At 40.7% G+C, this 17,367-nt stretch overlaps 2 protein-coding genes across 5 annotated transcripts in view; one reads left to right on the forward strand and one right to left on the reverse strand.

Annotated features, from left to right (window-relative positions):
- Positions 1–775: 775 nt before the first annotated feature.
- The window catches only part of LOC106958766 (HRAS-like suppressor 3), a 31,374-nt gene continuing 14,782 nt past the window's right edge, over positions 776–17,367 (reverse strand). Inside the window, exons 3-7 of one of the 4 annotated variants that reach the window (XM_015052826.1) lie at positions 10,729–10,734; positions 4,653–4,682; positions 4,226–4,334; positions 2,646–2,914; positions 776–1,030 (exon numbers count right to left, since the gene is read on the reverse strand). In XM_015052826.1, coding sequence (XP_014908312.1) covers positions 908–1,030; positions 2,646–2,914; positions 4,226–4,334; positions 4,653–4,667 — 516 coding nt within the window. In that variant the 5' untranslated portion in view covers positions 4,668–4,682; positions 10,729–10,734 and the 3' untranslated portion in view covers positions 776–907. Of the gene's footprint in view, positions 1,031–2,645; positions 2,915–4,225; positions 4,335–4,652; positions 4,711–5,056; positions 5,163–5,265; positions 5,436–10,728; positions 10,735–17,367 lie in introns of those variants that run through there. The other 3 variants (XM_015053592.1, XM_015051228.1, XM_015052038.1) reach the window with 3 other exon arrangements.
- Positions 9,272–16,372, forward strand: ints5 (integrator complex subunit 5). The gene is made up of 4 exons (XM_015046559.1): positions 9,272–9,500; positions 11,392–11,644; positions 12,453–14,441; positions 15,329–16,372. The coding sequence occupies exons 1-4, from the start codon at positions 9,298–9,300 to the stop codon at positions 16,034–16,036; spliced, it is 3,153 nt and encodes a 1,050-aa protein (XP_014902045.1). The 5' UTR covers positions 9,272–9,297; the 3' UTR covers positions 16,037–16,372.

Below are 17,367 nucleotides of genomic sequence, written 5' to 3' on the forward strand. Positions count from 1 at the left end.
CTTGATCAAGATAAAATGTAAACCTTTCCATTAGTGTCATTTAAAAATCATCCTAAATGATACATTAGTCATAATGTAAAAAAGAGGCTGTTTTAGAGAAGATAAGCAAAGTCATGTATTTAAAATGTATTTGAAACTTCTTGTTTCTATGATATCTTTATTTCTTGAAGGATTTTAAAAATCAACTTCCCACTTCAATAGATTATATTTACTGTGAAATTTCTACAGGGTTATAAAATCTGCTTATAAAGTGACTTTCAGGGCTGCGTAGAGTTTTTTAAACACTTTCAAACAAAACCTGACAGGATAGCTTTACCTTAATCTTTCCCCAGTAACACTTATTGACAAAAAAAATGGTCACCAACATTCTCACATGTTTTTGTTTATTAACAACAAACAAGTATGTACCTGAAGGACAAAAAAATAAAACATGTCTATGAACAATTAGAAATTAATTTCATTTGAAAGTTATGCATTCTAAATACATGTATTTATTACTTCATAAGGCATTTTTTAGCAATAAAATTTTTCATTTTGATTTTCAAATTGTTACACTTTGATTGCAGTCATAAATATCTTCTGTGTTTACAAAAAAGTTAATTTATTGTTGAAAATATTGTCCTATGAACTTCATATATTAAACATTTGACCATTTTTTCTTTCAGCACCTGTTCAAGTAAAAATATTAATTGTTGTTTTTGTGCTTTCTGTAGAAATTTTAGACCCTGAAATAGAGGGAAATGATCAAATCATAAACCTTAAAACTCAGCTGATGGATTGTTAAAGACGAGTTGGAAGTGAGCCAGTTCCATTTAATGCCAGGCAGTGATATCTGTGATCAGTAGAGGCAAGTGGCCGTTAGGCTTCGCTGGTGATGAGTTATTCAAAGCTGCTGCTGTGGTTCCAGTCACTGGGTGTTTTTCTTTTCCTTTTTGCTGCCTCCAAACAGAGCGCTGGCCAGAGCGAAGACACCAAGACCCACGAATGCAGCCGCACCAGCCACCACTGCAGCTTCACCTGCCTTCTGCACCTGCAGCAGAGGAATATTCAACTTTAGTTACTTAAAAAAAAAAAATGAAGCTGAATTTAAACTAAAGCAGCGACTCAATCCACAGACAGACTGGTTTATTCATATCTGGTTAAGATTATCTTTTGAATTTTTTTATGTAGCCACAGTCTGACTATTTTAGTTTTCATTTTGTTCTTGCTACTGTCTCCATTCTGCCCTGGTGCTCCTGATGTTGTTTTAGATTAGAAATAATGTGTAACAGTGATCGAAGTAAACATGTTTTAAGGTTTTAAACCACATATCTACAAGACAATAAATGATCTGCAAAAAAACAGAAGTCTTTTTTTATTAGATTTACACAGAGAGGCTGTTATCAGCAGTGTCCAGTTGTATGCAGTTCAGCTCCTCCTAAGTTAAAGTTATCACAATCTTTTTGCCACAAGAAAGGTACTAAACTACTTTTTCTTTTACATTAAATGTAGTTACACCTTTGTTCATCTTCTGTATTAATCAATGGTTTAGAACTTTACACTGCGACGCTGAGATATTTGTGCCAAGAGCAGCTTGTGTCTGAAAATATAGGACAGATCTTAAAATAAAGCCACTGTTAGGAAGAGAAGGATGGAGCTGTGTGAGTCACATCAGAGAGGAGCTGTAAATTAAAGATCATGTATGTTATCTTATGCTAATGTCAGAATCATAAAAGTCCTAAATATCCCACAGCTGAGCTTCCTGTTAGTTTTCAAAAAGGAGAAGTAATTTTAATGTGTAAATCATATATGGGTAATGAAAATGCATCAAGTTTGAAATTTGGTGTTAGTTCAACATTTCCTGACTTCCTCACTATAAAAAAAAACAACTCTACTTGAACTCCTATTCAAGCTGCAGACTTAATAGTTTTGCGTTGAGGGGCCGTTGTGTTATGCATTAAGGTCAGAGTTCAGTGTTCCTGAAGTATTGTCAACATTTTTCACAATATTAAAGACTATGCAGAATTGACATTTCGGACATTTTTGTATTTATAAAAGAACTCAACTGCTTCTGAAAACAAACCAAGCCCTTAAAAAAAAAAAAAAAGCACCCAGACGGTTTTTGGAAACAGGTTAATATTTTTTGGTGTCTGGAAAATGAGCAGTAACAAAAACCTCCCAATTGTTCAGTGAATCATAAGGTCTTGCGCCGCTACCCTACCTAGCAACCCTAACCCTGACCTAGTAATCCCAGTCTGAGCTCCAGCACGTTTATAATGCCATTATACAGCAGCTTTAGTAAGCTGCTGTATAATGGCTGCAGGAAAAGACAAGTGTTTTGTTGCCTTATTATCCAGAAACCACTTGCTGCATTTTTGTTGTGCAGGAAGCCCTACTTCTGTTTTTCACAGCTGTACTATTATATAATTGTGATGTTTGCAGCCATTTTCACGAGGGGTCTTGGCCAGGAGCAGCTTATTTGGATTTAAAGTGACAAGATGCCCTAAAAAAAGCTCAAAGTGAAACGATCTCAGAATAGGCAGAACTGACCAGAATAAAATCCCCTGAGCGAGTTTGTGCAGAAAACGTCATGAACCTATTTTGTGTAGCACATAGACCTATTCCTATATGCATGTGATCTTTTACATAAAACCTGAGCTGCCTACCTGTCGGGACTCTGCTTTCCCGTAGCGCAGCTCGTTGACAAAGTGTTCGCAGTTTCCCCTGAAGATGCAGTACGGCAGCTCCTGACCAACCATAATACAGGCCTCACGAACAATAACATGAGGCGGGCGAGGCCTGTACTTCTGGTCCAGACCGTTGTTTATCAGCCACTTGTCTGTTCCCACCACGTCCCAGAGCTCGTCCTTCTTGACGATGGCCTTCTCGGCCAGGACGGACATTATGCTGCTGGAGCCTGCAGCAGGAACTTCAGCTGATAAAACAAACAGGAAATCATCATGAGGTCGCGCTGACCTTGATTTTAAACTTTGGTAAGCTTACTATTGGTGTACTGTCTCTGGTGATACAAAAACAGATACATTTTGGCACAATCTGCAGAGTAAATCTACTTGTTTTTACTGTTGTGTAGAGGATTACAATGGACTTGGATGAAGTTGCTGGAAGCTCCCTATTCAGTTCAGTGCTAGTTTACAATCTGCGTTAAGTCAAGTTAATTCAGACAGAAATATATAATTAAGTCAACTGATGGATTCAGTCAAAGTTACACTGTAACACAATCCAATGCAATTTGTTGTACAAACTGGTAAAAGGTTATAGTCAGACTGAAAAAAGAGAGAAAATGGCACAGGAGGCGAGGGAGAGTACACAAACAGGGGAACCAAGAAATGTATCTAACACTAACAAATAACTAGATATAAGGAACATAACAAAACTAAAGAAAGAACTGGACCAAAGGAAAACTGAAACAGGCTGATCAAATCAAAATAAGAACTGTTAACAAATCAGAATAAGAGCCCAAGTCAAACAACACAAGACAGTAGCATCTCCTTTATAACCTGAAAGTGTTCAAATGTGTTCAAATGACTTAAATTTGTCAGTGATATCAACCCAAACTTAACCATGTTTCAGATCCCATTGAGATTTCCTCATTGTTCTTCTCAGCAATCAGGCTAATTGCTAGTAACAACAGAAGCTAACAAGGTAAATCTCTGCATTTTGTTCTTTAAATACTTTAGCAACATGCTCACTACAGTACAGTAGGTTTTATACTACGACTGATACAAATCAACAGAGGTGCTTCCAATAACAGTTTTCTTTATTTTCGTTTTCACTAAATTCTATGCACAAGGCAACTATATTGGTTTTTTAAGTTGGTGTTAGTGAGAAAACTTTAGCTTTCCTAGTTTAAATGGTCACTTCTATTGATATTCTGATTAAATTTCAGGTTTTACATTTCAACTTTTAGGTACAAATAGAAGAGCGCTGCTGAATAAGACCAGTTTTCTGTATTATTTTCTGCTTCTGCTGACTTGACACAAACTAAGAAAAGCCTGAGTTTGTTCTAAAATACCTGCACAGAAAGTGTAAAACTCTGAGAATCTCTGTTTATTTTCAAACACAGCAATCTTTAAAACTGACAGTACATTTATTTCGGATTTTAAAAAGTTATATGAATCTCTACTGCAGTCTGAAAAAGCACACAGTCAGTGACGCTGTGGGCTGTCTTTAGCTGCATTTTTTCCAATCTGTCATTTGAAACCAGTTCTGTGTGGGATTCACTCACAGGGTGGTGCCAAGTGAACGACGAAGCCCTCGCCCACATAGACAGCCCAGTGCTGGTAGGAGCCACGGTCGATCTCTATCAGGTCCCCTGGCTCTGGTTTCTCATCATACTGGGATCAGAAGACAGACAGAAACAAGTGGAACATTGCAACAGATTTTGTGCGCAACATTTGACCTCATTTCACTGCAAAACAAGAGATGGCTGTAACCAACACAAGACTTTTAGATTCAACTAAACATATTCAGTCAAACTACATACACATAACACTTTGTTTTTCTACTATTCACAACAATCTAACAATTGTGAATAGTAAAAAAAACAAGAATAACTTAGTAGTCTAAGTTATTCTTGTCCAAACTTAGACCACATATTTTCTAGTGGTGGTCACACATAATAACAAGCTTCTATTTAAATACAGCCTTCTCACCAGTGTTGGAGCCATGTCAGGACTTTTCTTCAAATGCTTTCACTTTCTGATTAAACACCTGCGGAGACAAAATAAGCTTTAACACGAATTCTTACAGCAGCTCAAAGCATAAGATTTAAAAGATTGAGTCTAATGTAACTGTTAAAACCATCGTATTGAAAGCATGAGCCTCGGTGATTTACTTTTAAAAGAATAAAAATGCAATTAATTAGTGTTATTAATAATAACATGCTTATTTCCCCAGATGAGTCTTCTTTAGAATATTACATATTTACTACTACTAATTTGATGCAAACACAAATTTATTTGATTCATTTAAAATAGAACAGAATAGAGTGGTGACATTATGAACAGCGTTATTTAGCGCATTATTAACGTGTAACGTCCCAATTTTAACGACTTACCAAACAAAATGAGTCGTGGCAGCACAAAATGCTAATCTTTAAACGCGTATTGACCTGAACCGGTCTGTGTTTACATCATCCTAGCCTCCACGAACCGCTGCGCTGATCCCAGATCAGCTCTGAAACGCCGCAGCATCACACCAACGGCACACGGTTACCAGAACAGGCCGGTTCCGACCCATTTTAAGGGGTTATAATGCTGCCCTTACCTCAGGCGACGGGGTCCGGTTGTTCTGTGAAGTGCCAGGCGCCACCAGTGACGCCGAAGTTAAAGCTCAGCTGCTGGAGGCTCAGCTGCCCGCCACTGACACGTGACCTCAACAAAAAATAAAAAAAACACGTCACCGAGCGAGCAAACGTCACGATGGACGCACGTTTCTTCATTTCAGATGCGAATATTCTTAAATGTTGCCGATTTTGATTTAAATGGTAATAACCGTTTATGTTACGGTTTTATAACAATCCAGTCTTCCTAAAAACGGATGTATAAATGAATAAATAAATAAATAAATAAATAAATAAATAAATAAATAAATAAATAAATAAATAAATAAATAAATAAATAAATAACCAATGCAGCACCTTTAAATTCTTTCATACTTTTAGACTTTATTCCTCTTTTTATTAATCTTGTTAAAAGCTTTTTAAATGTATTCTGTTGGTAATTTACGGCGTAAACTAACGCAAAGAAGTACATCAAGCTCGTCAAGAAATGTTTGAAAACGTGGCATTCATTTGGTATTTAGGACTCCTGCGTCAATTCTTTATAGAGCCACATTTCACTGTAATTACAGCTTGAAAGGCTTTTAAGGAGTGTCTGTTCCAGCTGCGTACACTGAAAGCTCTGCCTATTATTTTTTGCAAAATAATTTATGCGCAGGAAGTTTGGACAGGATAGTGACTGTAAGCACCAAATATCAAGTACTGACAGATTCCTCAACTCCAATCTCAAGCTCTTTGCAGCTTCTAATATTTAATTTCCGTTTGGGATCACTTTAGTGTTTTTGAATTTGAATTAATAGCTTTTGTTCACAGATTACCCGGTACATGGCTCCATCCATCTTGGTTTCACATTGTTTCACATTTCCTTGTGTTTCCCCAGACATGACTTCAGGCAAACTAACTGAGACTTCTAATGGGTTTCTTCTTGGCACTTTTCCACAGAAGCCAAATGTGTAAAATGCGTTAAATAGTTTATTTGTCAACAAACTCTGTAACATATACTATTTGTAGTTTTGTGGTATATTTAAAGTTTGGAATATTGTTTCAAAACTTGACTCTGTTTTAAACTGAGAGTTATTATTCATTCAATTTTTTGGTTTCACTCTCAACAATATAAACAAACTTGTTTGTTGATTTTTTATAATTGCTCTGTTTATGCCCTTTCTTTCCTTTTGTCCAGTATAAATGAATAAATAAATACATTTTAATAATTTGGTTGACATGAATTTAGAAATTTTATGTTTCCATCAGTGTTCACACATATAAACACGTTTTGCTTCCTATCATTGTTTTAAATTAAAATCAACATGTAATAAAAACATCTTTCAGCATCCTGAAAAGTTCTGGTCTTTTGATGACTTTGGTCAAAGGTGCCCAATAAAAGGGCGTGTGTGTACATTATATTGTTTGCATATTATATTGTAATATAATTACTAATCTTTATGGGTGTTTTGAAACACGCAGAAAGATTGTATCTTGGAGCATAAAATTTGATCATAGTTTGAGATTAAAAAAAGAAGGATGTTGATGCAATAGACCTTTACTGTATATTAATAACCAAACAGTGTGCTAACTTTGATTGACCAGAGATAACCAGGATGATGAAATCATTTATCAATCATTTAGTCAAAGTTGCACAGATGGGGAAGACGTTGATCTGGTTTTTACACAAAGAAATGTTCATTTTAAATGAACAGACTCAAGGTAAAACCTCTTCCTTTATCTCTGATCAATACATTCAAACGAAATATTGTCTTTCTTTAGATATTACTGTAGTTATTGATGTCTGGCCTGAGTAAATATCCAGCTTGGTAAGAGGACTCTGCCCTCTGTCCTCATCTCTCATGACACTTCATCACACATCTTACATGTGATGAAACGCTGGGATTCTAAGAAAGAAAATATTGGTTTTTGGACTGTGCTGGTTAGATTTCTTTTAGTTTCTTTAAGTCTCTGGATTTATTAAGTTGTCATACATAGAAAGACGACCGGTCACCAGAGCACCACATGCCTGATGGACACAATCATGTGCTGTCAAACTCATGAGGAACCATGAAGAAACTTTGCTTTTGTGGGTGAGAACCACAACACTGCACGCTCAGTCAGACAGCTGCAAAACTTACACCTGCTGAGAGTCATGACTGTCACAATTTAAAATCTTAGATTCTACTTGATGCACCTATTTCACATTTTTATACGACAATTGTTTGGATTTTAAAGTGAATGAAAAGTTGAAGTGATATTTCTACTTTTTTACCACATATTGCTAGATGAAGTAAGCTCTGTGATCAAATGTAATCACTGCATATTCATCTAGTAGTAACTAATTACATTTACTTGAGTAACTTTTTGGAAGACATGTACTTTTAGGAGTAGTCTTACTACATCATACTTTATATTTTATCTTAATATTATTATGAGATGTCACTACTCTTAGTTGGGAAAAATGTCTTAATACTCTATTCACTGTGAGTAACTTCACTGAATAAAGAACAAACATGTTTCAACCAAAAATACATGAGACACAGAGACAAACCTGCAGTTCGTGTTAAAGTGAGACCTCTTGTTCGCACACAGTCTTTTATTTTTTTATATTATTTTCCAACTATGAAGCCTGTTGTGAAATTTGTGGGTGTGTTTCTTCTGATTTAATTTGTTTGTTATTTATTTGTATCCTTCTTTTTTCATTTTTGTCTTTAACATAACTTTGGACATAACTTATTTTTGTCTGATGAAACAATTGTAAAATATTGAGTCAGACATTATGATCATTTCATATCCTTTTGACCAATTTTTTTCACTCTTACTTGAGTGATGTCTTAGAGATCTACTTTTAATTTTACCTGAGTAAAAATGTATTGAGGTATTGCTTCTATACATGAGTAAAACTTTTGGTTACTCTACCCACCTCTGTTCATCCATCCATTCATTTTCTTCCACTTATCAAAGATTTGGCCACAGGATGAAAACAGACATCCCTCTTTTCAGCAACACTATCTGGCTCCTTGAGAGTAATTTTAAAGTTTTCCCAGTATAGGAAATAGTTATAGTTTCTCCCCAGATTAACTGGTCTGTTCTGGGCCCTCTTCCTCCCAGTTGGATGCATTCAGGAAGCATTTTCATCAGTTTGTCACATTATTTTTGCCCCACCCTTCATTTCCCCCTGCAGGGCATAACTTCTGCAGAGGTTACTGATCTTATCTGAAATTAAGACCTTGTCTTAAAAATGCTTTGTAGAGAAAGAAATAAGAAAAGAAAGTTAAAATAGCCATGGACGATAAAGGAAACACATAAGGAAAAGGAAAGACACATAAGGAAAGACATTAACAGCTCACATATCACCCAGAGGAAAGTTTCTTTGGAATAAACATATAAAATGGAGGAAGGCATGTATGATTTAAAAGGTCACATAATTTCAAAATGTTGCACAAAATTACCCTCATAACAATAAACTTGGATTAACTTGGTAAGGATTTGGATGAAAATTGTAGATTTTACTAATTACTGTAATCTCTTCTGGGTTTTGGGCAGGCATGGAGAAAATTGTCAATGATAAAATTAAACACTATCAAAACCATACCTATAAATCTTATAGTAGTTTGTACTGATGTACTGATAAAATTTTGTTCTTCATAATTAATCTAGTGCTCCTGTTAGGGAACTTCAACATGAGGTAAAATTCTCCATATTTATCCCAAACTTATACGTTTTCTCAATAGACGTCCATTCATATGTAAATACTTTAAAGTAAACTACAAATAAGAAAGTAGAAGTCGCATGTTCAAAGTTTATATTTGATCGACCCTGAGTGACAAGAATCACAATGCGGCTTAGTTATAGCACAATTTTAAAAAATATGATGTCTGTAAAAAAGATTAAAAAAAAAATCGAAAAGGAAAAGAAACGAAAGTTAAAACCCATAGTGGCCGCTAGGTGTCGCCAATGAGAACACTTGGTGGATATCATGCTTCCGGTTTTAACGGCAAAAGAAGTTCCAACTTCCGGCTGTGGACCGCCCTATGGTTGTATTTGTCCTGAATTTCATCAAACAAACACCCAGAAAGCTCCTGATAAACCCCCCGGTTCGAGGCCCTGAGACCGAGGGACGGGTTAGATGTGCCGGCTTGGTGCTGAAGGAGTCCGCCATGTCTGTGGTTTTTGACGGGAGTCCGCTGAAAGCGATGCAGAGCCCCCACAGCCACACAGCTCCGGCCGCTCTGAGGTAGGAGGAGGAGCCCTCAGCAGGCAGGACAGAGACATGTCCTCTGTCACATCGGAACCAGCTCCAGCAGCAGGGGTCCATTCAGTTCGGGATGATGTATACAGATAGTTTCTGGTATCTGTTTGCTTTGTAGCTGTTCAGCACTCTGTATGCTGTTTATCTCCCAGCCGACAGACACTGTATCTGTCCCAGAAGGGAAATTAATTGCTTATAATTACAGTAGAATAATTTTTACAAATGTAAACAGCACAGATTATGCGAGAAGATAAAAAACAGTACCATTGAGGAAAAAAAAGAGTATAACGAATAAAATGCTCATTTTAGAAACACCGTCTAAAAAAGCTTTAATAATTTGAATGTAAGACATAACAGTTTGTGTCCCTTATTAAAGTATTCATATCTCTGGAGCCTTTTAATATAGTTTTTACATAACCTTGAACTTAAAAGCATTTTATTAAGATTTTTATCTCATATAAAGTAGGGCTGCAACTAACGATTATTTTAGCTATTGATTAATCGGTCAGACAATCGGTTCAAAACACTGACACTATATGCAGATTTTCATTTAAGACTTTTTTGTACAATAATAGAAATACAGAGAAATAAAAATAGAAATAACTTGGTAGCTATTATTTTTTATTACTTGATTAATGAATTGGTAGCATAAGGTGCTTAATAAGATAACTTTTTTGTAGAATTTGAAGCTAAAAACATATTTACAGAGGTTTCTTTTATCGTAGATGCAAAATGTGTGTATTTTTGCTATAGTTTTAGCTTAATTATTGACCTAAGCTTGTTTTTTCAGCAGTTGGCCTTTTTGAGTCTTAATATTCCAGTTAAAATTAATTGATAACTACATTAGTTGATGATTATTTTGATAGTCACGATTCATTTGATTAATCGCTTCAGTCCTAATACCAATGTACTACTTAATTGTAAAGTAGGATAAAAAATTGTCTTTCATTTACACTTAATTTGACTCAGTTTATTTATACAGGACCAATTCATTTATTCAGCACAATTTCATTGTGTTGTTGACTTTACAGCAATCCCTGATGCTGAGCATGCATGTAGCGACAGCAGAGAGGAAATCTCTTCTTTATCAGGAAGAAACCTACAGCAGAACCAGGTTCAGTGTAAACAGCCATCTGCCTCGACTGACTGTGGGCTTGAGAAGCAGAGCAGACACAAAAAACACAGAAGCGCTCGTCTAGGAGTACTTTCTACGTTAAAAGTAAACATTTCCACCTCGGTCCTTTGTGCATCCTCTTTCTGCTGCATTTACAGCTGTGAGTCTTTTCAGTGAACGTCTCTACCTGCTTTACACATCTAGACATCAAAGATTTTTTGCAGAATCTTCTTTGAAAAGCATCTATAGTTCAGTCAAATAGAAAGGGCAGCACCAATTTTCTAATTTGTCAGAGTTTCCTATTTAAATGTACGTCTGGACTTTCTTTCTAACACATGATCTAATCCCCAGGCAGCTCTGATTGTATGTTTAAGGTCTTAGTTCAGCTGGAAGGTGAACCTCCACCCCAGTCTTGGGTGTTTTGCAGCATCTAACAGGTTTTCTTTCAGGATTGTCCAGTATTTAACTCCGTCCATCTTCACATCAACTCTGACTGATTTCCCTGTTAGGCTGACGCAAAACATCCCACTAATATGAACACTGTATTGACTGTGTTTTCAGATTGTTGTGCAGTTTTATGTTTGTATTTTTAGCATTTTACGTGAATGGGGCTTTTCCAGGTCAAATCAAGTACCAATGAAATATTGTATGTAGTACAAGTTTATAACCGTGAGTTGGTATAGGTAACTTTTTCATATATTTTTTCTTTAGCAACAACTTATCATTTGTTGTCCTGCTTTAATCCTGTCCTTTCCCTTGCAGTACCCAGGAACTCTCCCAGGAGATCAAGTCCTTCATCAGCGGCGTTGACGCCGTTCAGGGCCGGAAGCTCAGCGTCAGGGAGCACGCCCGCTGTGCTGTGCGGTTGCTGCGCTTGGTCCCGGCCTGCAGGGGCGCCGTGCTGGAGCATCTGAGGGGCGTGTACGATGAGCATGTGTCGACGTTTCTTCACAACCTGGAGACAGAGGGAAACGCCAGCTCTGGGGCGACCTCCAACCTGGAGGACATCATACAGGTGAGACTTCATCCAGGTTTCCTACGCAGCCTTAAAATATTTAGAAAAGTGGTTATTTCCACAAAAGCGAGCTGCAACTAATGATTATTTTAGTAATCGATTATTCTGACAATTAATCCGATAACACTTATAACATGGGAAAATGTCTTGTTAAACGTGGAACTTGTACCTTTTCATTAATATTAAGGAATTATTGACTTGAAACATGCTGCTATTTCTTGCTGAACAGTTACTTGTGAGTTACTTTTTTCTCATTTCCAGTGTACTAAAATATTTGCACGAAAAGCTGGAATAACAATAATTTGTGTTATTACAGTTTTAGTGTCATAGATTTTGGTGGGGCTGAAACAATTGAATTAATTATGATGAATTGATTTACTGAAAAAATTGTCAACTAATTTAGTAATCGATTAATCATTAACTGGAGTGTTAAGACTCAAAAAAAAAACGGCATTTGCCATTTAAATTCATATTTAAAAATAGAAATTTGAAAAAACTTCTGTGGTTACATAAAAAATGTGCAAAATATGTCAATTTTTGTGTCCGATTAATCGTTAGGACTAATCGATAAACTAATTAATAACTAAAATAATCATTAATTGCAGCCATAGAATGAAGTGCATCCCAGTTGCTCCAGATATAAATAAAAACAGTGACATGATCCTGAAAAAGAAGCCAAACTTGGCAACTTGTGATGAATGTTTCTCAAATGTCTAGAATATTCTGAAATCTTGGAATATAAGGGATTATGTTCCATGTATCAAATATTTGTGTGGATTATTCCTTCATCCCTTCCTGTCTGCTGCAGGAGGTTCATGGCGTCCTGTCGGAGTTCATCCGTCTGAACCCGCGGGCCTGGGCCCCGCTGGTCTCCACCTGGGCCGTGGACCTTCTGGGCCAGCTGAGCAGCAAGCACGCCGGCCGCAGGGTGGCCCCCCACTCCTCCAGCCTCAACGAGCTGCTGCAGCTGTGGATGTCCTGCGCCGCCACGCGCTCCCTCATGGAGGCCTACTCCCAGTGCCTGGCGGCCATGTTGGCCTGGTGCCCGGACGCCTGCGTGGACGCACTGCTGGACACGTCAGTCAAACACTCGCCACATTTCGACTGGGTGGTGGCTCACATCGGCTCCGCCTTCCCAGGAACCATCATCAGCAGAGTGCTGGCCTGCGGGCTGAAGGACTTCTGCTCCCACGGGGCCAAAGATCAGGGGCCCCTGGTGGAGAAGGGCAGTAGAGTGCCGAAGATCGGCTCCGTGGTGGGGATCCTGGGCCATCTCGCCGCGCATCACTCCGACAGCATCAGGAAGGAGCTGCTCAGAATGTTTCTGGAGAGCTTGGCCCCCTCCACTCCCCTCTCTCCCTCGTCCTCCTCCACTTCCTGGGAGGCGTCCCCCCAGCTGCGGCGCGCCGCCGTGCCGTTCCTGCTGCAGCTCGCCGCCATGTCTCCCAACCTGTTCGGAGCCGTGTCTTCAGAGCTGGTGGAGCTGCTGCGGCCTGCAGTGCTGCTGCAGCTGCAGGCTCTGCTGCAGGGCCTCCCCAGGGAGGAGCTGGACAACATGCTGGGGCTGGCCGTCCACCTCATTAGCCAGAGTCCCACGGGGGGCGCCCGGGTCCTCCGCTTTCTGGCAGACACGGCGACGCCAGCATCCGTTATCATCTCCGGTCCGACGCCGTCGCCTCACGAAGGAGTCCGAGAAGGCTGTGACCGCCTGCTGCAGATGCTGCTGCTGCATCTCCACAAACTGGTCTTCAACCGCTCCGAGGGGTCAGACGTCGGCCCTTTCGGTTCTGCCTCCTCTCAGCCACAGAGGGTCATCCCGTTCCTGGAGGAGCTGCGCTCGCATGTCGCTCCGCTCTGCGCGGAGACGCTGCGCCTGGAGAGGAAGCGCCACCTCTGGCTGCATCAGCTGCTGTGCCTTCTGTCGGTGTACGGCGGTCCCAGCGTCGCCACGGAGACGCTCTGCCAGCTCCTCACCCAGGCCCGCAACCCGGAGGAGCTGGCCCTGGCCTGGCAGCTCCACGCCACGCTGTCGTCCTGCATGGCCGGGCTCGTTCCGGCCGCCGTGGCGCACTGCGTGGCTCAGATTCACACGCACACGCTGGGCTGGCGGCAGCTGCGGCAGCTGCTGCTCAACCTGGCTGCGGCGCTGCAGAGCCAGGAGGAGGAGAAGAAGGCAGCAGCAGGTGCAGCAGGGTCAGCAGCAGGAGCTCAGTCCTCCATGGCCGCCCAGATTGGCTCCGCAGTCTCTGTGCACCTCCACGATTTCGGGCCTCTCCTTCTCCACGGTGACCCTGCTGTGTCTCACGCTGCCGTGCGTCTGCTGTCCTGCAGCCCGCTGCCACGCACCGCCTCCCCCGCGCACCTGCTGCTGCTCTCCAGAGCCGCCGTCACGCATTTCTTCCTGGCACTGCGGAGACGTGGGGAGGCAGGGAAGACGGGCCGAGATGTGGGGCAGTCAGGCGAGGCAGTGAGCTGCTCAGTTCTGCTCCTGACCCGGTTCGCGGCGTACTCCGCCCTCACCCTGAAAGCCATCCTTCAGCAGCTGGTGGAGGGGGCGCTGCACAAGGGCAACGCTGAGCTGTTCGGCGGCCAGATCGCCGACATGTCTGGAGCTCCCGTGGCCTCTCCGTCCGTGTCCCCTGACCTGGGTGCGTCTCTGCTGGACATTAACTGTCGGTTCGGCACCACGGTGAACTTTTCCGGCAGCGTGTGGTCGGTGTTCCACGCAGGAGTGATCGGGAAAGGACTGAAGCCTCGCACTGCTGCAAATCTGCCCGACCCATCAGGAGTCATCCAGGTGGGTTACTAATCATGATGCTTTAGCGATTAATTTTAACAGCTATATCAGCGAAAATACACAACAAATTGAGACCTGGGCACCAGTTCCTTCATTTTTATTCATGATGTTGTAATTTCCCCTTGAAACAATTTAATGGGGCGTTATTATGTAATGTAACTTTTTTATCTTTATATCATGTTATGCTGTTATTCCCTGATGCAGAACATACCAGGATTATTGCCTTCACTCTTTTACGCATGTTTGAGAAATCCTCCAATCTTCATGGCAACCAGTCAGGTGTGCAAAACACTTGGGTGGGCCTAGCACCGCCTTCAAGGCGCAGCTCTTACTCAGAGCTGCAGTTTCCAAGCTTCAGACTCACAGAGCAGTCCTCTCCTGCAACTCCCTGACTCAGCTCCTTCAGACTAGCCAGCAGCAATTAGCAAACACCTGGTGGAACTGCACATCTGCTGAGCTCTAATTTAATTGTAAAAATGTTGTTAAAGAGTAAATAGAGGAGCCATGTTTTGATAACTTCCCGAAGGCCAAGTTTCTGAAAAAGCAGGAGTTTTTAAAGAAACAGAGGCCCGATTTCAAGGCATTAAATTTCAAAGTCTAATTTCTTTTAAGTCATATATGATATATGTAACATTTTTATAACAACTGTTGATTCAGTCTTATAGCTAATTATGCTATAAAATGGCACATTGTGCCTGGAAGACACATAATACTGCCCCTTTAAATAATTTAAATGAAGGTTAAAAAGTAATGTAAAATCCTATCTGTATGCAAACTGCTGACTATCACTTTGTAAAAATAGTCGTTGATTCCTTCACACTTACAGGGTCTAAATCAATAAGACCAAAGCCAGTTGTGTAAGCGGTGTTTCTGTATTTTCTCTGCAGAACATCCAGACTCTCCTGGCCGTCATCGTCCAGTGCTGCAGTTCGTCCAGCCTCAACGGCTCACAGTCGCCGTCCGATCCCGAAGAGCCGCCACCCATCAACGCCGAGGCAGCCAAGGTCGTTGCTGTCACGCTGGTGGAAAACGTCTGTCCAGACGTGGCCAACGGGGAGCTGTCCTGGCCCCCCGAGGAGCACGCCCGCACCACCGTGGAGCGAGACATCCACATCCGGCGGTGCTTCGAGGCCCACCCGGTCCTCTTCCCTCTGCTTCAGGTTGTGGCGGCCGGGCGGCCGGCGCTCTGCTACTGCTCCGCCGTGCTCAGAGGCCTCCTGGCTACGCTGCTGTCCCACTGGGAGGGTTCCCGCGAGGCTTCGTCAACAGACTCTCCTTGGCACCTGCAGGCCTCCTGCCTGCTGGTGTCCTGCATGGGCGAAGGCCAGCTCCTGCCGCCTGTGCTGGCCAACGTCCACGAGGCTTTCGCTCACCTGACCCCGTTTGAGGTGAGGCTGCTGCTCTTGGCCGTCTGGGAATACGTCAGGGGCAACGGGCCGCTGCCCCAGAAGTTTGTTTTCAGCTCAGACAAAGGCATTTTCTGCAGGGATTTCTCACGGGACGGGGACGTGTCCAGGTACGTGGCACCGATCCACAGCGTCCTGCATAAAAACATCGACAGGCTGGGACATCTGTGCTGGCGGTTTCAGCTCTAAGAGGGAAACAAAGTGGTGATGCAAGTCAGCAGTTACTGTCAAACGGAGAGATTACTCTTGTTACTTAAAGAGTGGACTGAATATTCATAAATGTAAAGCTTTGTGTATAAGTTTGTGTTTTAGATGATATTTTCTGTACTTTTCCATTCAACTTCTATTAGAAAGCCCTGGGAACTGTTTAACTGTAAAGAAAGATAGTTTTCAAACTTAATTTGTCATTTTGATTCCAGAAAAACCACTAATTCTTGTTGTTCTATAAACATACTTTCCATCTTTTGTTATAGGAACAAACTTGTTTACACCACATTGCAAAATAAATCTCCATTTAGTCGTAAACAGCTGCTGAATTTGTACTTTTTTGCTGCATCATCAGGTCAATCTGGAGATCATTACAGGTAATAAGTTTTAAACGGAGATTCTTCGCACTTCTTTAGCTTCTAAATTGAAATCAGTCATATTTCATTTCTAGTTCTCCAGGTAATTCAACATGGTGATCTCTCTGCTGTTTTACTTAGAGCTGTGTTACAGTGACTAATGGAGGACTGAAACATGTACAATGTCTGCAACAGCTACATGTAAAACTTCATAATCTACAAACATTGCTGGTGATGCCTTAAGAGAACTCAACCAGGTCTTCAAGAGTCACTAAGAAAGCAACATCTATCTTTAAATATCTTCTGCATCTTTCTACCATTAGGAAGCAGGTTTATTTATCCCCAAAGTGAGCGATTACGTGAGGCCTTTTATGCATTTAGCTGTTGGGTTTTTTAATTATTTAAGATGAATTGCGCTGCCTGGAGTCCTGATAATTTTGTAAAAGTTTTGTTTGTTATTGTCGGCTCTGCTGGGCAGAAACAGTATTTTATTTATATTAAATTCAATTCAGTGGGCTCTAAATGCAAGATAACAGAAGCAATGTCTATACCAACAACATAAAACCAATTGTCATCAGCAAACCAGCACACAAATATAGAAAATCAATTACATGACTAAAGCTAGGAACTGGACCTTGGGGTACACCTTTATTTAGTTTTAAAACTGATGATATCTTGCCTTCAGATTTTCAAGACAAAAATACTTTAATTTACAAAAATCGGGGAAAATTTTGTGTATTTAGTTTATGTTAAATGAAATCTAGGAATACAACTTACATGCTGCATATTTTCTGCAGTCAATCTGAAGAAGGCTGTTTCTGTTCTGTGGACTACTGTGGAGATGATGGTGCAACGGGTTCTTTAACATATCAATAAAATGGACAACCATCTGCATGAGACTGCTTTCCAACAACAGAGTGTTTTCAGTCAGAATCTTCTTCAGATTAGCTGTAATTC

This window comes from Poecilia latipinna, unplaced genomic scaffold, assembly GCF_001443285.1.
Source record: "Poecilia latipinna isolate Pla-1442-1.1 unplaced genomic scaffold, P_latipinna-1.0 Scaffold0, whole genome shotgun sequence".
In the NCBI taxonomy this organism is placed as follows: Eukaryota; Metazoa; Chordata; class Actinopteri; order Cyprinodontiformes; family Poeciliidae; genus Poecilia; species Poecilia latipinna.

Bases quoted from the DNA above. Each gene is read 5' to 3' on its own strand.
- ints5 (XM_015046559.1), top strand. From the start codon at position 9,298: ATGGTTGTATTTGTCCTGAATTTCATCAAACAAACACCCAGAAAGCTC. The intron at 9,501-11,391 runs GTAGGAGGAGGA...TTTCCCTTGCAG, and splicing joins ACAGCTCCGGCCGCTCTGAG to TACCCAGGAACTCTCCCAGG. The intron at 14,442-15,328 runs GTGGGTTACTAA...TTTTCTCTGCAG, and splicing joins ACCCATCAGGAGTCATCCAG to AACATCCAGACTCTCCTGGC.